Below are 17166 nucleotides of genomic sequence, written 5' to 3' on the forward strand. Positions count from 1 at the left end.
CTAAACTCACACATCGGTCAGCCTGTATTGTTTTGTTGTTTTTTGTGAATCATGTTTTGTTTTCTCCTTTACGTAATTATGGGAAATAGTCTAGTTAAGAATGATAATCATCATTACTGTTAGTGTAGTAACGCAACCGAGAAATGTATTTCACAGACCAAAACACACTGAAAGTTTGATGGTCAGCCTGGAGTGATTTATAAATGCAATATCGCCTGTAATGACTCGTGAAACCACACGTATGAGTGTGCGAGTGTGTAATGAGAATTTCACCTTCCTCGCTCATGCACCCGTGTGTTTTGTTAACTTTATTGTACATAGTGCAATGCTATTGTAGATTATAAATATTTTATTTTATTTTATTTGAATTTCCCAGTACTTTTGAAGTCTTTATGGCCTCATAAGGGACTTGTAAGCTAAGCAGACAAAAACATCCTTCATGGATTAGGTTAACACATGAATGTTTTCCTCTCACTGCTTTTGAGGAGGGGAAAATGCATTTTTCTCATAGACCTCAAACTCTTGGCATTAATTTCTACTGAATACTGGACACCATACAGTGGACGATCGTCCTCATGATGTTTGTTCGAAATCAAATTACACCCACTCTTCTCAATCCGTCTACGAGATATATTAAAAAGCACAAGAGAGCATAGAAATCTCTATTTTTCCTGATCTCTTAAATTTGATATAAAGACAAATGTAATTGGTAGAAGTTAGACCAGTAACATTAAAGGGATAGTTCACCCAAAAATAAAAAGTAAAAAGTGGCTCCAGACCTTTATAAGCTCTGTTGAGCACAAAAAAAGATATTTTGAACAATGTAGCCGTTGACTTCCATAGTAGGAATTGAAATAGCTGCCAGTTTCCAGCATTCTTTAAAATATCTTCTTTTGTGTTCAACAGAAGAAAGAAGCGCAAGGTAAGTAAACGATGAATGAATTTTCTTTTTAGAGTGAACTATGCTTTTAAACGTGTCCCCTTAATTCATCAAAACAGAAGAGAAAGTTTTGGTGGTTTAGTGGCTGCTATTGAAGTGAAGATTTTCTTTTTTTCCTCGTGTTTGAGTTCATGCCTTGTGTGGAGTGACTGTAAGTGTATAGTTGATGAAGGTGGCGGATATATTCTTCATAGAAAATCCATTGACCTGTTTTTTTTGCACAGTTCTGTTAGGTTTTTGTCTTTGATTTTCTCTTTTTCAGTCTTCATACACTACTGGTCTAGCTTAGGAGTCAGCAAAATATTCATATTTTTAAAAAAGTACCAGATTTTGTTCACCAAGGCTGCATTATTTTTAATCGAAAATACCATAAAAATGTCAAATACTATTTAGAATAACAGTTTTTTTTATTTAATACAACTGAAAACTATTTTACAACACTGAAAACTGGATTAATGCTAAAATCAAGATTTAATATATATATATATATATATATATATATATATATATAAAAACCCAGTTCACTGATCACTGAGAAAACTCTTATTTTGAATAGTAAAAATATTTCACATTTTCACAGTGTGTGCTGTATTTTAGGTCAATTAATTACAGCATTGGTGAACAAATATTTTAAAATCTGACCAGTAGTGTAGAGCTCCATTGCCTTAGACCAGACAAGCAGGAGCTTCAGGCTGGACGTTCTGGGCTGACGGGGCTCTGCACCAGCAGCTGGAGGATGGACTGATGATGATGATTGTGATGGTGAGTGGACATTTGGACATAATAAATCATGTTCACAGACATTTTGGGTCCCGAGAGACGCATCATCAATGCAATGCCATACTACAGTACATGAAACTGATTCTCCATGATGTGCTGGAAGCACATGGACATTTTCTGTGATCTGTTTGTGTGTGACACGTGTGTGTAAGGCTGTGAGAGTTTCCCGTTTGTCTGTTTATGTATATTATACATAAACGTATGTATATATAAAATTATGCATCTTCTATGTATTACAGGCAAATAATAAATAGAATTTATGCTATGCTTGCATTTATCATTTGCTTGCACACACTTTACATTGCACACACGAACAATGTGGCAAACACATTATTTAAACTATTATTTTACTAATAACTATTTTAGAAACAATATTTCAGGTCTGAATAATCTAATAGCACACAAACACACTTTTGTCACTATTTTAATAGCTTAACTGAACAATAGAAGTGTTTGTCACTTAATTTAAAGGGACTGTTCATCCAAAAAGGAAATTCTGTCATCATTTGATATCCGCCAACTATAAATAGTATATGTTTTTCCTACTATCAGTGTCAGTGGTTACCAGTTCCCATTTATTCAATCATTCATTCATTTTCAACCGCTTGTCGGGGCCGGGTCGTGGGGGCAGCAGTCTTAGGAGAGAACCCCAGACTTCCTCTCCCCAGACACTTCCTCCAGCTCCTCCGGGGGGGATCCCAAGGTGTTCCCAGGCCAGCCGAGAGACATAGTCCCTCCAACATGTCCTGGTTCTTCCCCGAGGCCTCCTCCTGGTTGGACATGCCTGGAACACCTCTCTAGGTAGGTGTCCAGGAGGCATCTGAAACAGATGCCCGAGCCCCCTCAACTGACTTCTCTTGATGTGGAGGAGCAGCGGCTCTACTCCGAGCTCCTCCTGGGTGACAGAGCTCCTCACCCTATCTATGAGGGTGCTTCCTGCGAAGGAAACTCTTTTCGGCCGCTTGTATCTGAGATCTTGTCCTTTCGGTCATGACCCAAATCTCATGACCATAGGTGAGAGCAGGAACGTAGATTTACCAGTAAATATCGAGAGCTTTGCCTTTCGGCTCAGCTCCTTTACCACAACAGACTGGTACATTGACCGCATTACTGCTGCCGCTGCACCAATCCGCCTGTCAATCTCACGTGCCATCCTTCCCTCACTCTAAACAAAATCCAAGTTCCCAACATTCTTTAAAATATCTTTTTTGTGTTCAATAGAACAAAAAAGAAACGTCAAGTTTGTGTAAATTACTGATTTTTTTTTGGGTGAACTATCCCTTTAAGCTCAGGTCACATTTTAATGAGTTAACAACGCAGCTGACCAAAGGGTTATTACGTATTTGTTAAATACTTCAGGGTATTATTAAAGTTATTTGTTTGATTCGCTTGTTGTTCGCATAGGCTGTTCGCAAGATGACGTCACTCACTATTTTAAGCCGATTATCATAAAACCGGTCGGTCAGTCCGTGTTTACACTGCGGTGTCATCTGTGAGCCACTAGAGGGTGCTGTTACTACTCTTCTATCAGAACACGCGAACTGCTGAGTCACTTAAGTTGTAGGCCTTGCCCTGCCATTTTCATAAACATTCATATTCAAAAACTACAACTGTCTTCTAAAAATATATATAATTGTGGTTATTTAATTTTGGGATGACAATTACTGGAAAAAAGGTGAGTCGATGTCGTGATATTGCTGTCAATTACACAAGTCACAGACCTTTGTTTTCTTAGCAGTTTCTAGCATTAACGGTCGCCTATGTTGTTGTGTACTTGTATAGTGTATTTCGTTATTAGATTTTTTCAATAATAATACACAAATTACTAAAAATACAAGGCTTTTTAAGTAGGTTACCTTAAAATGCCATAGGGAATTTCAGGATTAGTTGTGACATTTTTTTACTCCCTCGAATTTATCTCAGTGTAGGTTATTTCCAGTTTCTGTATTGACACAACACGACGAAAACAAAACAAAAACAACAAAAGCTGCTGAACATGTCCATCCAGATGAGTGACAATCCACACAAAAGCTAGTTTCTTAAACATACTAACTCACGCTACTTTGTGTGCCTGGACCAACTTGTAACAAAATATGTTTTATTTAAATATTAGTTTTAAATCTGAATATTAAATACCAGGTGAACATTTTGAGGTAAAAACCTTCTACACTTTGTGTTAAAGAGATTGTTTAACCCCCCAGAAGTTATGATAATTTCTATTTACTCACCCTCAAGTGGATCCAAATTGTTGTGCTTTTTTTTTTGGTTGAACACAAAAGAAGATATTTTGAAGAAAGCAGAAAACCTGTAACCATTGACTTTCGTGGTAGGAAAAACAAATAATATGCAAGTCAATAGTTACAGATTTTTTTAGCTTTCTTCAAAATATCACAGAATAAAAATGATCATAATAGTTTGGAATAAGTATAAGGTGATTATATGATGAAAGAATCATTATTTTTGGGTAAACTCTCACTTTAATAGCTTAAAATAAAAATAATATTCAGTCATTCATTCATTCATTTTCTGTTCAGCTTAGTCCCTTTTATTAATCTGGGGCCGCCACAGCGGAATGAACCGCCAACTTTTCCAGCATATATTTTATGCAGCGGATGCCCTTCCAGCTGCAACCCATCAATGGGAAACATCTTTACACACTCATTCACACTTATACACTACAGACAATTTTAGCTTACCCAATTCACCTATAGCGCATGTCTTTGGACTTGTGGGGGAAACCGGAGCACCTGAAAGAAACTCATACGTTTCCTAGACGTGAGTGTGAAAGCATTTCGGACAAATAACAAATGATCATTTTGCTACAGTTTCTGCTTGTACCTTTATACACATCAAATTCAGTTTGTGTATTGCATTTTCAATTAAATTTTGCAACTTATAAAGCATTAAAATTTACATATTAAAACTGTGTTTGAAATCAGAAATGCAAATGATGTCATTTAATTATCATTTTCATTCTGCACCAAACATTGCACATATGTTTTGGAAAATGCAAATTGAAATACAGAATTACATTGCTATTTAACATATTGCATTGCCATTTTGCATATTACATTTCGAAATGAATTATGCTACTCATATGCTTCCATTGCACATGTCTTTGGACTTGTGGGGGAAACCGGAGGAACATGCAAACTTCCCACAGAAATGTCAACTGACCCAGCTGAGGCTCGAACCAGCGACCTTCTTGCTGTGAGGCGACAGCGCCACCCGCTGCTCCACCACGTCGCCAATAAAAATAATATATATAAAGAAATTGCTAACATATACAAAGGGACTTTTCAAAACACATCTTAATTACTGATTTTATAACTCTTATGTAGATGTGGAAACCTGACTTAACCTGAGAGTCACTGTGGTAATTCTGTCTTTGCTATATTTACATACACATATATATTATGTATGCAAATACACATTTGTTTAATATCTTACTTTCTGGCAATATAGTTTGCATAATGACCCTGCATTCGCCTGCTAGTCAGACTAAACTTATCTAACATTATCTGCACTTTCATTCAGCAAGCTTCGTTTGTAACGTCTCCTGATGGTCATTGGGAGATATTTTGCATGTTAGTTGGCCATGGCCTTCTTACATGTCATCCGTCAGCAGAGTTAGAAACGGCATGCATGAGCTGCTACTGTTGATCACCTCTGCTGCTTCACATGATCAGTGCTTTTTTATTGGATCTGTCCTTCAAGCCACTCATCCATTCAGTGTCTATCTAACCGAATACACCCATCTGTCCATCCATATATTTATTTTTTTCTATCCATTCATCCTTCCGTCCATTCACCCTTCTGCCTATCCATTCATCCTTCGATTCATCCATGCATCTATCTAACACCCACCTGTTTATCCATCCATCCTTCTATCATTCACCCATTCATCATTCTATCCATCCATCACCCATCTTTTTATCAATCCATTCATCCATCCATCCATATACATTCATCTATAAATCATTTATCTGTCATCCATCCATCATTCTTTTATTTGTTTATTCATCATCCATCCATCTTTCTATTCATCCATTCATTCATCCATCCATCCATCCATCAATATACATTCATCTATATATCATTTATCCATCTGTCATCCATCCATCATTCTTTTATTTGTTTATTCATCATCCATCCATCTTTCTATTCATCCATTCATTCATCCATCCATCCATCCATCCATCCGTATACATTCATCTATATATCATTTATCCATCTGTCATCCATCCATCATTCTTTTATTTGTCTATTCATCATCCATCCATCTTTCTATTCATCCATTCATCCATCCATCCACCATTTCATCCATGTATATCTATCCGTCATCCATTCATCTGTCATTCATCCATCCATCCATCCATCCATCCATCCACCATTCCATTTATATATACATGTATCCATCCATCCATCTTTATCCATTTATCTGCCATCCGTCCACAATTATTCATCTATATATCATTTATCCATCTATCATCCATCTATCATTCTTTTATCTATCTATTCATCATCCATCCATCTGTCCATTCATCCATCCATCCATCATTGACTTATCTTTCCATGTTTCATCCATCCATGCATCTATCCATCTTTCTGTTCACCAATCATCCATTCATGCATTGTTCTATCTATTCATCTGTCCATCCTGCTTCCCTCCCACCATCCATTTATCATCATTCATACATCCATCCAACATTCCATCCACATCTATCCATCCATCTGCCATCTGTCCATCCTTGTATTCATTCATCTGGCATTCACCCATCCACCCATACATCATTCATTCACCCATCTACCCATACATCCTATTAAACCTATTGTTCCATCCATCCATCCGTCCGTCCATCCATCCATCCATCCATCTGTTCATCCGTCCACCCATCATCTTTCATCTATCCACCAACCAACCATCATCTATACACCCATCAACCATCATTTATCCCCCCATCGATACATCCATCGTCCGACCATCACCTTTTCATCATCCATCCTTCACTCTGTCCAACCATATATCCATTTATCCATCCATCAATCCTCCATATATCCTTCCATCCAGCATTCATGCCAACCATTATCCATTCATGCACCCGTCTATTTATCTCTCCATCCTGCTTCCCTATATATCACCCTGCTTCCCGATATATCATCCCATGATCCATCTATCATCCATTAATCCATCCATTCCATCATTCTTATGTCATCCATCTACCCATCCATACTTATATCCATCCATGCATCTTTCTATCTCTCCATCCATTCATCCATCAGTCTGCAAACTCAGCTCTTTGTCTGCCTGACGCCTGTGAGAATGTGGAAGGAAGCTACTGCACTTGAATTTAGTTTATTTAGCTGTCAGTCACTGCAACCAAAGATGAACTTCTCATGAAAATGGAAGGCAAAATGCACAGCAGTCCTTTCCAAATGTCTGATAAAAGTGTCCTTGTCAACGGGCCAACATCTCACCACCACAGGGCTTTTGGACATATTGTATCACCCCTTCTGTGGGAAAACAGCGTTTTGAAGTGGCACTCCACCTGGCAGCTGCTCACACGAGCTCTTGTAACGCTCATAAATTACAAAGCAGCAAACTTGTTATATTGCCCACAAAATCAATGACACTTTGGCTGTAAAGCAATGGGTGTTTTATTCAGTCTTCTGTGTTTACATTCAAACATAAACCAAGGCAGGACTGCTGTTTTATTCATATTAATATTATAATAACATCTCAAATTTAAAAACTGATTTTAATAAAGAAAGAAAAAAACACTGTGGAGAAAAAGTGACTATTGAAGTGTCAAACATGACATTAGTAAATATATATATGTGAAATAAATGCATTCTGAATCAATAGAATGACAAACAAAGGTTGATATGAGTTGAGAGATGTGGACATCTCATTCTGTTGAGCAATTAAACAGACACTGCACAAAATCAGACACCGGCCCCGGGCAAACAGTTTGTGAAATGCAGATGAAAGGTCTGCCACATGATGGTCCCTTGTGTCTCTGTTCGGGTAAAATTGAACTGAACTTGTAGTAGCATAGCTTCAGTAAAATGTGAAATCTTGTTATTCTTATGTGCCCCATCATGGGCTTCAAAGAGCAATATTTCAATGATCAGCAAATCAGAAATAACCCTTATGCAAATTATTTAGCAAGTATAAGGCCTGTATCACAAAATGTTTCAGCATTTAAAACAACTATTCAGCATCGATCACTATTTCCGTTTTAAAAAAACTACCCACATAAAGAAATACTATAGTACATATTATAGTGTTATTGAAATAATAAATTGTATATATTATAGTATTTATTACAACTATAGTGAACTTATAAACTGTAATAAGTATTGTAGATTTTACTACAGTAAATTGTGGTGTATTGTAGTATAATATACATTATAGCTATATAAAACATGGCGTATTTAGGTTTATATTACAAAATTATTGTTATTACCATTGTATATAATCACAACTGGTGAATTACCACAGCATATAATTTACTTTACTATAATACCATATTTATATATTGTTATTACTATTGTATTTAACCACAGCAACTATAGAATTACCACAACATATAAATTAATTTACTTTACAATAATACCATATTTATATATTGTTATTTCCATTGTATTTAACCACAGCAACTGTAGAATTACACCATATAAATTAATTTACCTTAGTATAATACCATATTTATATATTGTTATTACCATTGTATTTAACCACATCAACTGTAAAATTACACCATATAAATTAATTTACCTTACTATAATACCATATTTATATATTGTTATTACCATTGTATTTAACCACATCAACTGTAAAATTACAACATATAAATTAATTTAGCTTACTATAATACCATATTTATATATTGTTATTACCATTGTATTTACCACACCAACTGTAGAATTATCATAACACATTAATTATTTACCTTACTATGTTTTAAAAACACTATAATATTTACTATATTATTTGTATTTCATGTGGGTAAGACCACTTAAGCAGTTGCTCTTATTTAATATTTAACTATCAGCTTATAGAGATAATATTGATGTTTATATAGATATGCTAGTCTATATAAGCAATTTATCACGTCTTGGCTAAAAGTGTAGGCAGGATGTATGCAAATACATGCATATGTAGAAAACGTTTATAGTTATTCTCGACATAAGGATATATATTTTTTTGCTTTTAATCTATCACATACTTCTTTGTTTTTGCATGCTACATATGGATTATAAAATAATGTTTTGACAAACCCAGGTGCATTACTTTTCATATATATTGAAGTTTTGTTTGTTAGTTTACTACACATAAATGCTGAACTGACCACAGACATGCCCAAACACGTTTGCAGTTTCTGCACATTTAGCCGTCGATTTATTTACCTTTTTTGTTGCTGACAGTCGATTTAACCCGTCCTGAGAGCCGAATATTGACCATAAAATTTCAATAATTCGATTTAGAAGATAACGCGTGATCAGGCGTCGCGCGTTTCAAATAGATTCAAAGCAGGCGCGCAACCAGGAAGAAGACCTCTGGCATGGCATCCTAATGATCATCAAAACTGCATTCGAGTCGAATAAACATCCTACAAGTGGTTTTCTTTAGCAGAAAGAGAGGGAGAGAGTTTAAAAAAAAGAATCGGGAGTGTTTGTTAGATCGAAAGCGCCTAAATTTGAAAATCCTGGCATTGCGCGCTGGCGTTTCCTCCCACTACTAAACTAACGGATCTGCTGCTTCTGCTCGACATGAAAACTCTCAGAGAGAGTCACCATTTTATCATTCTCTCTATCTCTTTTTATATGGTGCCATCTTAAAGATAACAGCCCATATGGCGCAAACCCTAAAATAAAAGCGCATTGTTTATATATATCCAAGATGTTATAGCTCATTAGGCTTTTACATACGATTTCGTACTCCTGGTTTTGAAATGAATGACTGCCACAGACCACATGTCAAAATATTTATTTTATATCACAGCGAGAGAAAGCACAGCAATAACGTGCCCACATAAGACGCATATCTGGATTTCACTTTAGGCTATGTGCGTTTCTATTGATGTTGGTTCGATAGCGGTCAGTTACATATGAGGATACCCGGGAATATGAAAAGTAATTAATAATCGGTTGTAAAATAAATGTATATCAAGTTCCGGAATATGCAAACTTTGCATTCATATTGTTAGGAAGGAAAACCCCTGTTCAAAATTGACTCTAAAATATGCTTAACGTTCCTGCATCTTATTGTACGTAACTTATTTTTCAAAGCTATCACTCGATGTCAAATATATGTTTGATTAAAAATATCAGGATTTAGAGAATCTAAAGAATTTATTCTTTAGATTTATCTAGAGAATTTTAGGCCTGCTTAATATTCCTGACAAATATGTAAAAGTTCAAAATATCAACAATATTTCAGATATTCCTGTTTTGGTGCTTGTAGCGTTTTTGAAATATTGTTTTAAAAATGCTTTTAAATAACATAATAACAAATAATAATAATAATAATAATAATGCCAATAACACATTTCGCCAAATTACATAAATGCTTAAACATTATTAAGATAGTCTTAAAAGCTAGTGCTTTTTTTTTTTTTTTACAATTTCCAGACAACTTTAACCCCCACAAATATCTTTATAAACTATATCAAATTTACTTTCATTTTAAAGATTGAAAACTTGCCATTTTATAACCTTTTAAGAAACACCGAGCTCGACTTGTGTAATTGGCCCCTTTTTTAAAAAAAAGTATGAGCGTATTCTCCTCATGTTAATTGCGGAACAATGAAAATCAGCTCATATTAATGTAGTTTCTCTTTTCTACCTGTGTGAAAAGCTTATTATTGTGAAATGTATCCTCTTTCTGTTTACAGAGGGAACGGCAGACTTCTCGTGCTGTTACTAATACACACTAAAATTGTACAACCTCCACCGCTAACGTCAAAGCGTTTTATTTTTCTCTTTTAAACATTAGGAAACATAAAAAACACTTACCCATAATCAAATTCAAATATTTTAATAGTCACTTAAAGGTGTTTTAGGCCCACCCGTATTCCAGTGACACGAGGCCAGAGTTAAACACATGAAACATACTGAAACCGTTTCAACAGTTGTCTTTGGTTATTTGGCAAGGTTTTAATATTTTCAAAAGTGATAAAAAGACAATCCTTCACAGTTAAACAATAGTTAAAAAGGCATTAATTACAAGCAAAAGTGCAAGTGGACTGTCACAAAACTAAACTAAACAAAACTCAGGGCAGGGTGCTGATTTTATATAGTGCAATTACTTTGTTTTTGACAAACTGAATTATCTACATTATAATTTTTGTGTTTGTTATGAAACAGCACCCATGGAACAAACATGAGAAAGTTAGAGAAACGCATGCTATCTACAAATCTAAAATGGAGGTGACCTGAAAAATATCCTGTTGAAAAAAAAAGTTAAGGGCCATGTGTATTACATGTCATCAGAAATGTTAATTGTTTTTTACCCACAAAAACAAACAAACAAGCCCCTGAGCCCAATATTTTACACTGCAATAAGAGGTAGTTGGCTGAATATTCTGCAATTGCAATAAAGCGCTCATTCAGCATTGATCCGCTACCTCTGCTACACGCAGACCCACAGTCATAATCTCTAGCTGGATTGTAAATACGCAACGCTCTCCAACCATTCCACAGTTCTGTGTTTTTGGTGCATGAACGCCAGGTCACGAGGCGTGTACCCTTTTGCGTTCACCAGAAAAGGCTGCGTCACGCAATGCGTTACGAGAAACTGCACGACATCCAAGTGTCCTTCGCGCGCCGCCAGATGCAGAGGCAGGTTGCCGTCGTTGTCTAGGAGATTGACATCAGCACCGTTCTGCGCGAGCACGTGCAGGGTGTCCAGATATCCGTCGCGCGCGGCATCGTGGATGACGGTCAGTCCTAGTATGGGGTCGCGCACGTTTGGGTCTGCGCCTGCTCGAAGAAGCGTCTCTGCGATGCTCGGGCAGCCAAGTTTCATCACCTGAGACGCACACAAAGAGAACACGTGTTAAGGTCCTAAAATATCGATCAGCTTCATACACTTTAAAATGATTCATTTCAGTTGCTATTTTTAAATGAAGGTGAGTGCACTGTAAAATAAAAAATCCTGGTTGCTTTACATTTTTAAGCTGAATCAAATTAACCTTTGGAGTCAATTTAACTTATATTATGTTAAACTGACTTAAAACAGGTTGCGTAAAATTAAGTTAGAACATGATTAACTTAGTTTAATAAGTTACAATGACCTAAAACATAGGACTAATTGATCACATAATATTTTACAGTGTGGTTGCAAACAATTCATATGGACTAAATTTAAACAAACATTACGTTGAACACTACTAAATTTAATTTAAATTGAGCCCATATAAATTGTTTGCAACCACTTTTACCTTAAAAAGTGTAGAAAAATCAATGAATCATTATTTCAATGTAATGCACACATCCTTTTTTGTTGAATGTGTACATTTTATTTAAAAGCTTTACGTGTATTATCAATTAATAAATGCGTTATTTAGAAAGAAAATGCATGCATAAAAGAAAGCGTATAACAGGATTTTCAGCATTCAGCCAATGCATATCTTTATGACAGTTCTGAGAAAGAATGTGCAGCTATTAGTCCTCAACTGATTTTACTTCTGTTTTTGTGAAATCTGAAGGATGGTGAAGAGGGAAATTGCTTGTTTGAGGGAGTAAGCACGACTTGAAGGCTGTGAAATTAAAATGTGTATGGCAAAAGATTTCAGAATTCAAGCACAAATCGACCTCTTAAATTATAACTAACTTCTAAAGATTAAAAAAATAAAACAAACTATGAATTCAATTTATGGAAATATTACCAGGAAGTTTATCAGCACATCACATTAATATTTTGATTTGGCTATAAGGTTCCATTTTAAATACCTTGAATTGCTGTTTTGAGATAATTATTAGGCATTACTTTTGTTGACCTCATATTTATAAACCAAATGGATCGTGTGTATTTATAAATTGATTTGTCAAAATGACCAACTGAATTTAAAAAAGCTAATAAAATAGTCAAAACATTAAAGGTAGTGAAAAGTCACATTACCTAAAACACACATTTTTTCCTTATTCGTTCATATTTTTATGCTAAGATCGTAATGTTGATAACACAACGTTTACGAATATTGTATGTGACCTCCATTTATATGTCACACACACGCATAAGCAGAAATTGGCATATGCTATACAACATTGAGTATGGGGATTACCCAGTGTTCAGATTAGCTCTCGTTCTGAATCTTAAAATAATATATTGTGAGATTTTAACACAAGCACATGAGTAATATCACAATATTTCAAGTTGACCGAAATTTAGCAGCAATAATGTGTTAGGTGTAATATTCGGGGATGGAAAATAACATAATATAGCATAAACAAAAATAACAAATTTAAAACTTAAAAACAGACTTTTGGGACTTTTTTATTTTTGGACGATTTTATTTTGTTACTCTAGAGGTTTATCTATGTCATATAAAAGGAAATAATAAACGTAAGTATGTACAATCACTTCGGGCCTCATTAAACGGAAACTGCATGATCATTAAAATACATGCAAAGTTTTCTCTTACATCTACAATCTGATACAATTATAAAAAGCTGCTAAACATATCAAGTCAGGTTTCGTGTAGCTAGTGAGCTGATCTATATTGTGATCAAAACACTTCGGTTTCCACAGTAAATATCGAAGAACGAGTGACGCAAATTTGTTCGCATATAAAAATATAGATCATTTGTAACAGGTGCGTACTGGTTGGTTCTCAGGTAAACCTTTTGTTTTTTCCAAAAAGCCACCGGTTTGGTTAGAAGTAAACCAACCAGGCCACTGCTAGTGACTGCAAGAAGGAAAAGAACAAGCTGTTTTCCTGAAGCTGATGCACTATGAATTATAAACATCGTATTTTTTTATATGAAGGTTGTAGGTGGAGATGTGCGTCTAACCTGCAGTGCTGTCCTGCCATATTTATTCTTCTCGTTAACGTTCACGTTGCTTTGAAGTGTCTGCTCAACTTCCATCAGATCCCCAATCGCAGCTGCAGTGCTCAGCCTGTCTATAGCAGTGTCCTCGGCCATTATATCCTGACAAAGGAAGTAGAATATCTCTGATTTTTTTTTTGAATAAAAATGTCCGCTGGTGGAGATATGGAAAAAACACTACAAAGCAGTAGTAAATAGTCCGATCCTCCAGCCCCCCTAAAAAATATCCGTTGGAGATGCGCCAAGGTCCACCCACATTAGGCTAACATCGTCCTACTGAAGCCATCGGAACCAGTGGAGAAAACAGAGATGCGGTGCCATCTCTAATCAAATATAGGAACGATCAAGAACAATTAAACAAAAGAAACATCCTCTTTTATGCGATCGACGCCCGTGCCCAAGAATGGCATGAAACTCTCCTGTGGTCTTCGTCCAGATACACGATCTCTCGCATTCAAACATATCTGCAGTAGTCACATGAAAATGCTCGGATCCGAGAGGCAAACTTCCCTTTCATGTGTCCTCTGATAGTAGCAATATGCAGGTGCAATGGGCTGAAGAGCTGCGATGCGTTCGTGGTATTCGCAGATGTAGTCATTTCGAGCTTCCAAACGACCTCTGAAACAGACAGAGAAAGGAGGCTGTTACTCCGCAGAGAAAATTATATTAAGCATCCAATCAATTTGCAACGACGTGTTGTGAGTTTTTTTTGCGAGCTTCCCGCCAATTTTGAACATGAAACGTCAAAAGCGAGTCTTCATTGATGTGCACATCAAAGACCGCTGACACCACAAACGGCTTCACTGATACTAGTCCGGTGTAGCGAACTGGCACGCGTGCAAAACATTACTAATAGTGTTTCGGGATTCGCGTTTCAAAACTGTAGGCTTGAATATCTACAAATGTTCCGCCGTAGTGATTCATTAGGGGTGCATTACGCTTCTGTGGAGATTCAGCCGCTGGTCGACGGTCGTAATGAATCATTTTAAATGAAACGTTGTATCCAGTACCTGCAGAATGGTTACATCGCGGGCTTCGGGTTATCCTCTTCTGGTGGCTCTCGGGAGTTCAATACGCTGTTTATAAGACAGCTGAGTTTGTCAGAGAGTCTGGTGCTGTTGTTTGACATCACTCCTTTTTGAAATAAAGACCGACACTTCCGCCCATAGAGGCGGAGCCGCCGGGACTCAACGGTAATGCTGCTGGGACTCAGGGAGAGGCTGATCTTCCTGACCGAGAGAGAGATGCACTTTCTGCTTTCAGTTTTGAATACGTATTCGTCTTTTCCATGTAATAAAGCGTTTATAACATTTGCGTTACCAATATAAGTTTCTCTTTTTGAAGTGGAATTATTTCAAGCTCCTGATGTAAAAAAAAAAACCCTGTAGCAACACAATGGTTTATAGTCATCCGCGTAGTTTGCCTATATTTATCTATTTATCTCACGGTGTGTTTATTCATTCACTACACACTATTATTATCATCATTATCTAACACTAGTTAATAAATACGTGATTTTAAAAACAGCTGAAGCTAGAATATAACGTTCTCTGGTGTTTGAGTTTTACTCTCATTTCTGAAACCAGCACAACAGATTATGATTTATTTGTAGCTATTTTATAATGCAAGGATGTTAAATCTACAGTTTATTTGTGTTCAGTTACCCCAAAGACTTAAGTAAGTTTAATTGCAGTCGATGTTTCTGGCATGAGATGGTCTAGCTGATCTTCTGAATGCAGTTTGGCTGCAAACGATGGCCTGATGTACTAAATCCCTTTAAGCCCCTCTAAAAACCAGGCAGAACTGCTTATACCTAAGATGGTTTATAGACCATTTTGAGGGATGTAAAAACAACGGTCCCAACATATTTCCTGTTTTACAGTTTTAATTTCTACTGCTTCCGAGAATCCAAAAAGAGCCTAAATATTTGATAAAGTTATGATAGCTGTTTTAACATTAAGTTATGATTGAATTGCCTCTTGTTACAGTTTTGAACTAGTTTGATAACAAGCAACAAATGTTCATGGGCCATTCACCTGACCACATTGAAATAGTCTATATACATGTATTTTTGTTGTATTATTTGTAGACTGATATGTTTTCTTTTGTATGTTTACAATAAAATAATGTTGAGTTAATTTAATTGCAGTGAACTTTACGATGGCTTTGCCTTTGCTTAACATGCTCTGGCAAACCTGACACATTTAAAATGGCTCCAAACCCATGTAACCCAGCAATGGCGTGATTGAGAAGACCAGCAAGCACACATTTATACCATTGGCATAGATAACACCAATGAAAACTGTTCGTTTATTCTGAATGTACATACAAATTGAGTCTAAACAAGTGATTTATCGTGAGATAGTTACGTTTGTTTTGCCTATCTTCATGTTTACAAAATAAAAACCTCATTTTAGGTGGTTGCACAGTGTAAACAGAACTTGTTACAGCTATAACAACAATTCGGAGGGCTAACTAACATGGCTAAACACATATTTTAAAAGCTTTCCATTGTAAAATGGCTTATGCTAGCCAAACAAGTCACTTGCATATCAGCCCATTCAAACTCAACTGCGGCCCTGCTGCTTTAAAACTACGCAGCCCTCTTTTCCAACGGTGTTTGTGGCGCCGCCACCGCGACAGTTCGCAGCACTTCTTTACGGCAGCCGTACGACGTTTCTGTTGCTTTGAACGCGATCTAGAACAGCAAAGTGACGATAACAGAAAAACTGAAAGCCGCCAAACACTGACAACACGGCCCCGAAGAGCAGCATTCGCACTCAGTTATTTACCGCACACTGACCTGCCGTGTCCTGAGCTGCTCTTTTGAAATTGGTGGTTGATATTGTGGGGCTTTTTACATGATTCGTTAGCCTCTCTCTGCAATGGCCTCCGACAGCAACATGGACAGAGAAATGATCCTGGCCGACTTTCAGGTGGGTTTTCTCACATCAATACTCATAACCTGTGATTTCTCAAGGTCTGGATGTGTAGATATGAGTCGTTTTTGTGTGGTTGAGTGTTAACCAGACAACGGCTTTTGAAGTCACTCCTTTTTGTTGACATGTCTCGAGATGATCAGCTGTCAGTGGCTTTGTTTGAGTTATTCAGCAAAAACGAAGTCTGGGAAGCACACGATCACGTAAATACCCGCAAACCGCGTGAAATACAGCATTTTTATGTGGTCAGCGTATTCGGACATGGAAATATTACTGTACTGTCATCTAAATCCTGATCTGTCGTTGACCATGTAATGGCCAGAAGCTGTCAGATGACTGCACGGTTTTCTGTTTGTACACTGCCACAACCTGTCACACGGAGGTTTTTCAGTTCGTTTGCGTCAAGATCTGCCTGTTTACATGTACTGACATATTGTGTGTTTAAATTTG

General features: G+C 36.5%; 2 protein-coding genes across 3 annotated transcripts in view; one reads left to right on the plus strand and one right to left on the minus strand.

Annotated features, from left to right (window-relative positions):
• Positions 1 to 10747: 10747 nt before the first annotated feature.
• On the minus strand, positions 10748 to 14920 carry cdkn2c (cyclin-dependent kinase inhibitor 2C (p18, inhibits CDK4)). 2 transcript variants are annotated; one of them, XM_056464418.1, is made up of 3 exons: positions 14788 to 14920; positions 13742 to 14395; positions 10748 to 11756 (listed from the first exon to the last, which is right to left on the minus strand). In XM_056464418.1, the coding sequence occupies exons 2-3, from the start codon at positions 13871 to 13873 to the stop codon at positions 11385 to 11387; spliced, it is 504 nt and encodes a 167-aa protein (XP_056320393.1). In that variant the 5' UTR covers positions 13874 to 14395; positions 14788 to 14920; the 3' UTR covers positions 10748 to 11384. The 2 variants fall into 2 exon arrangements, with proteins under 2 accessions (XP_056320393.1, XP_056320394.1); XM_056464419.1 differs by lacking the exon at positions 14788 to 14920 and having other exon boundaries at positions 13742 to 14781.
• Positions 14921 to 16446: 1526 nt separating this feature from the next.
• The window catches only part of faf1 (Fas (TNFRSF6) associated factor 1), a 130802-nt gene continuing 130082 nt past the window's right edge, over positions 16447 to 17166 (plus strand). Inside the window, exon 1 of the mRNA XM_056463883.1 lies at positions 16447 to 16713. Within this exon, the coding sequence (XP_056319858.1) occupies positions 16663 to 16713 (51 nt within the window). The 5' untranslated portion in view covers positions 16447 to 16662. The remainder of the gene's footprint in view (positions 16714 to 17166) is intronic.

The sequence above is a fragment of the Danio aesculapii genome, chromosome 8, assembly GCF_903798145.1.
Source record: "Danio aesculapii chromosome 8, fDanAes4.1, whole genome shotgun sequence".
NCBI lineage: Eukaryota > Metazoa > Chordata > Actinopteri > Cypriniformes > Danionidae > Danio > Danio aesculapii.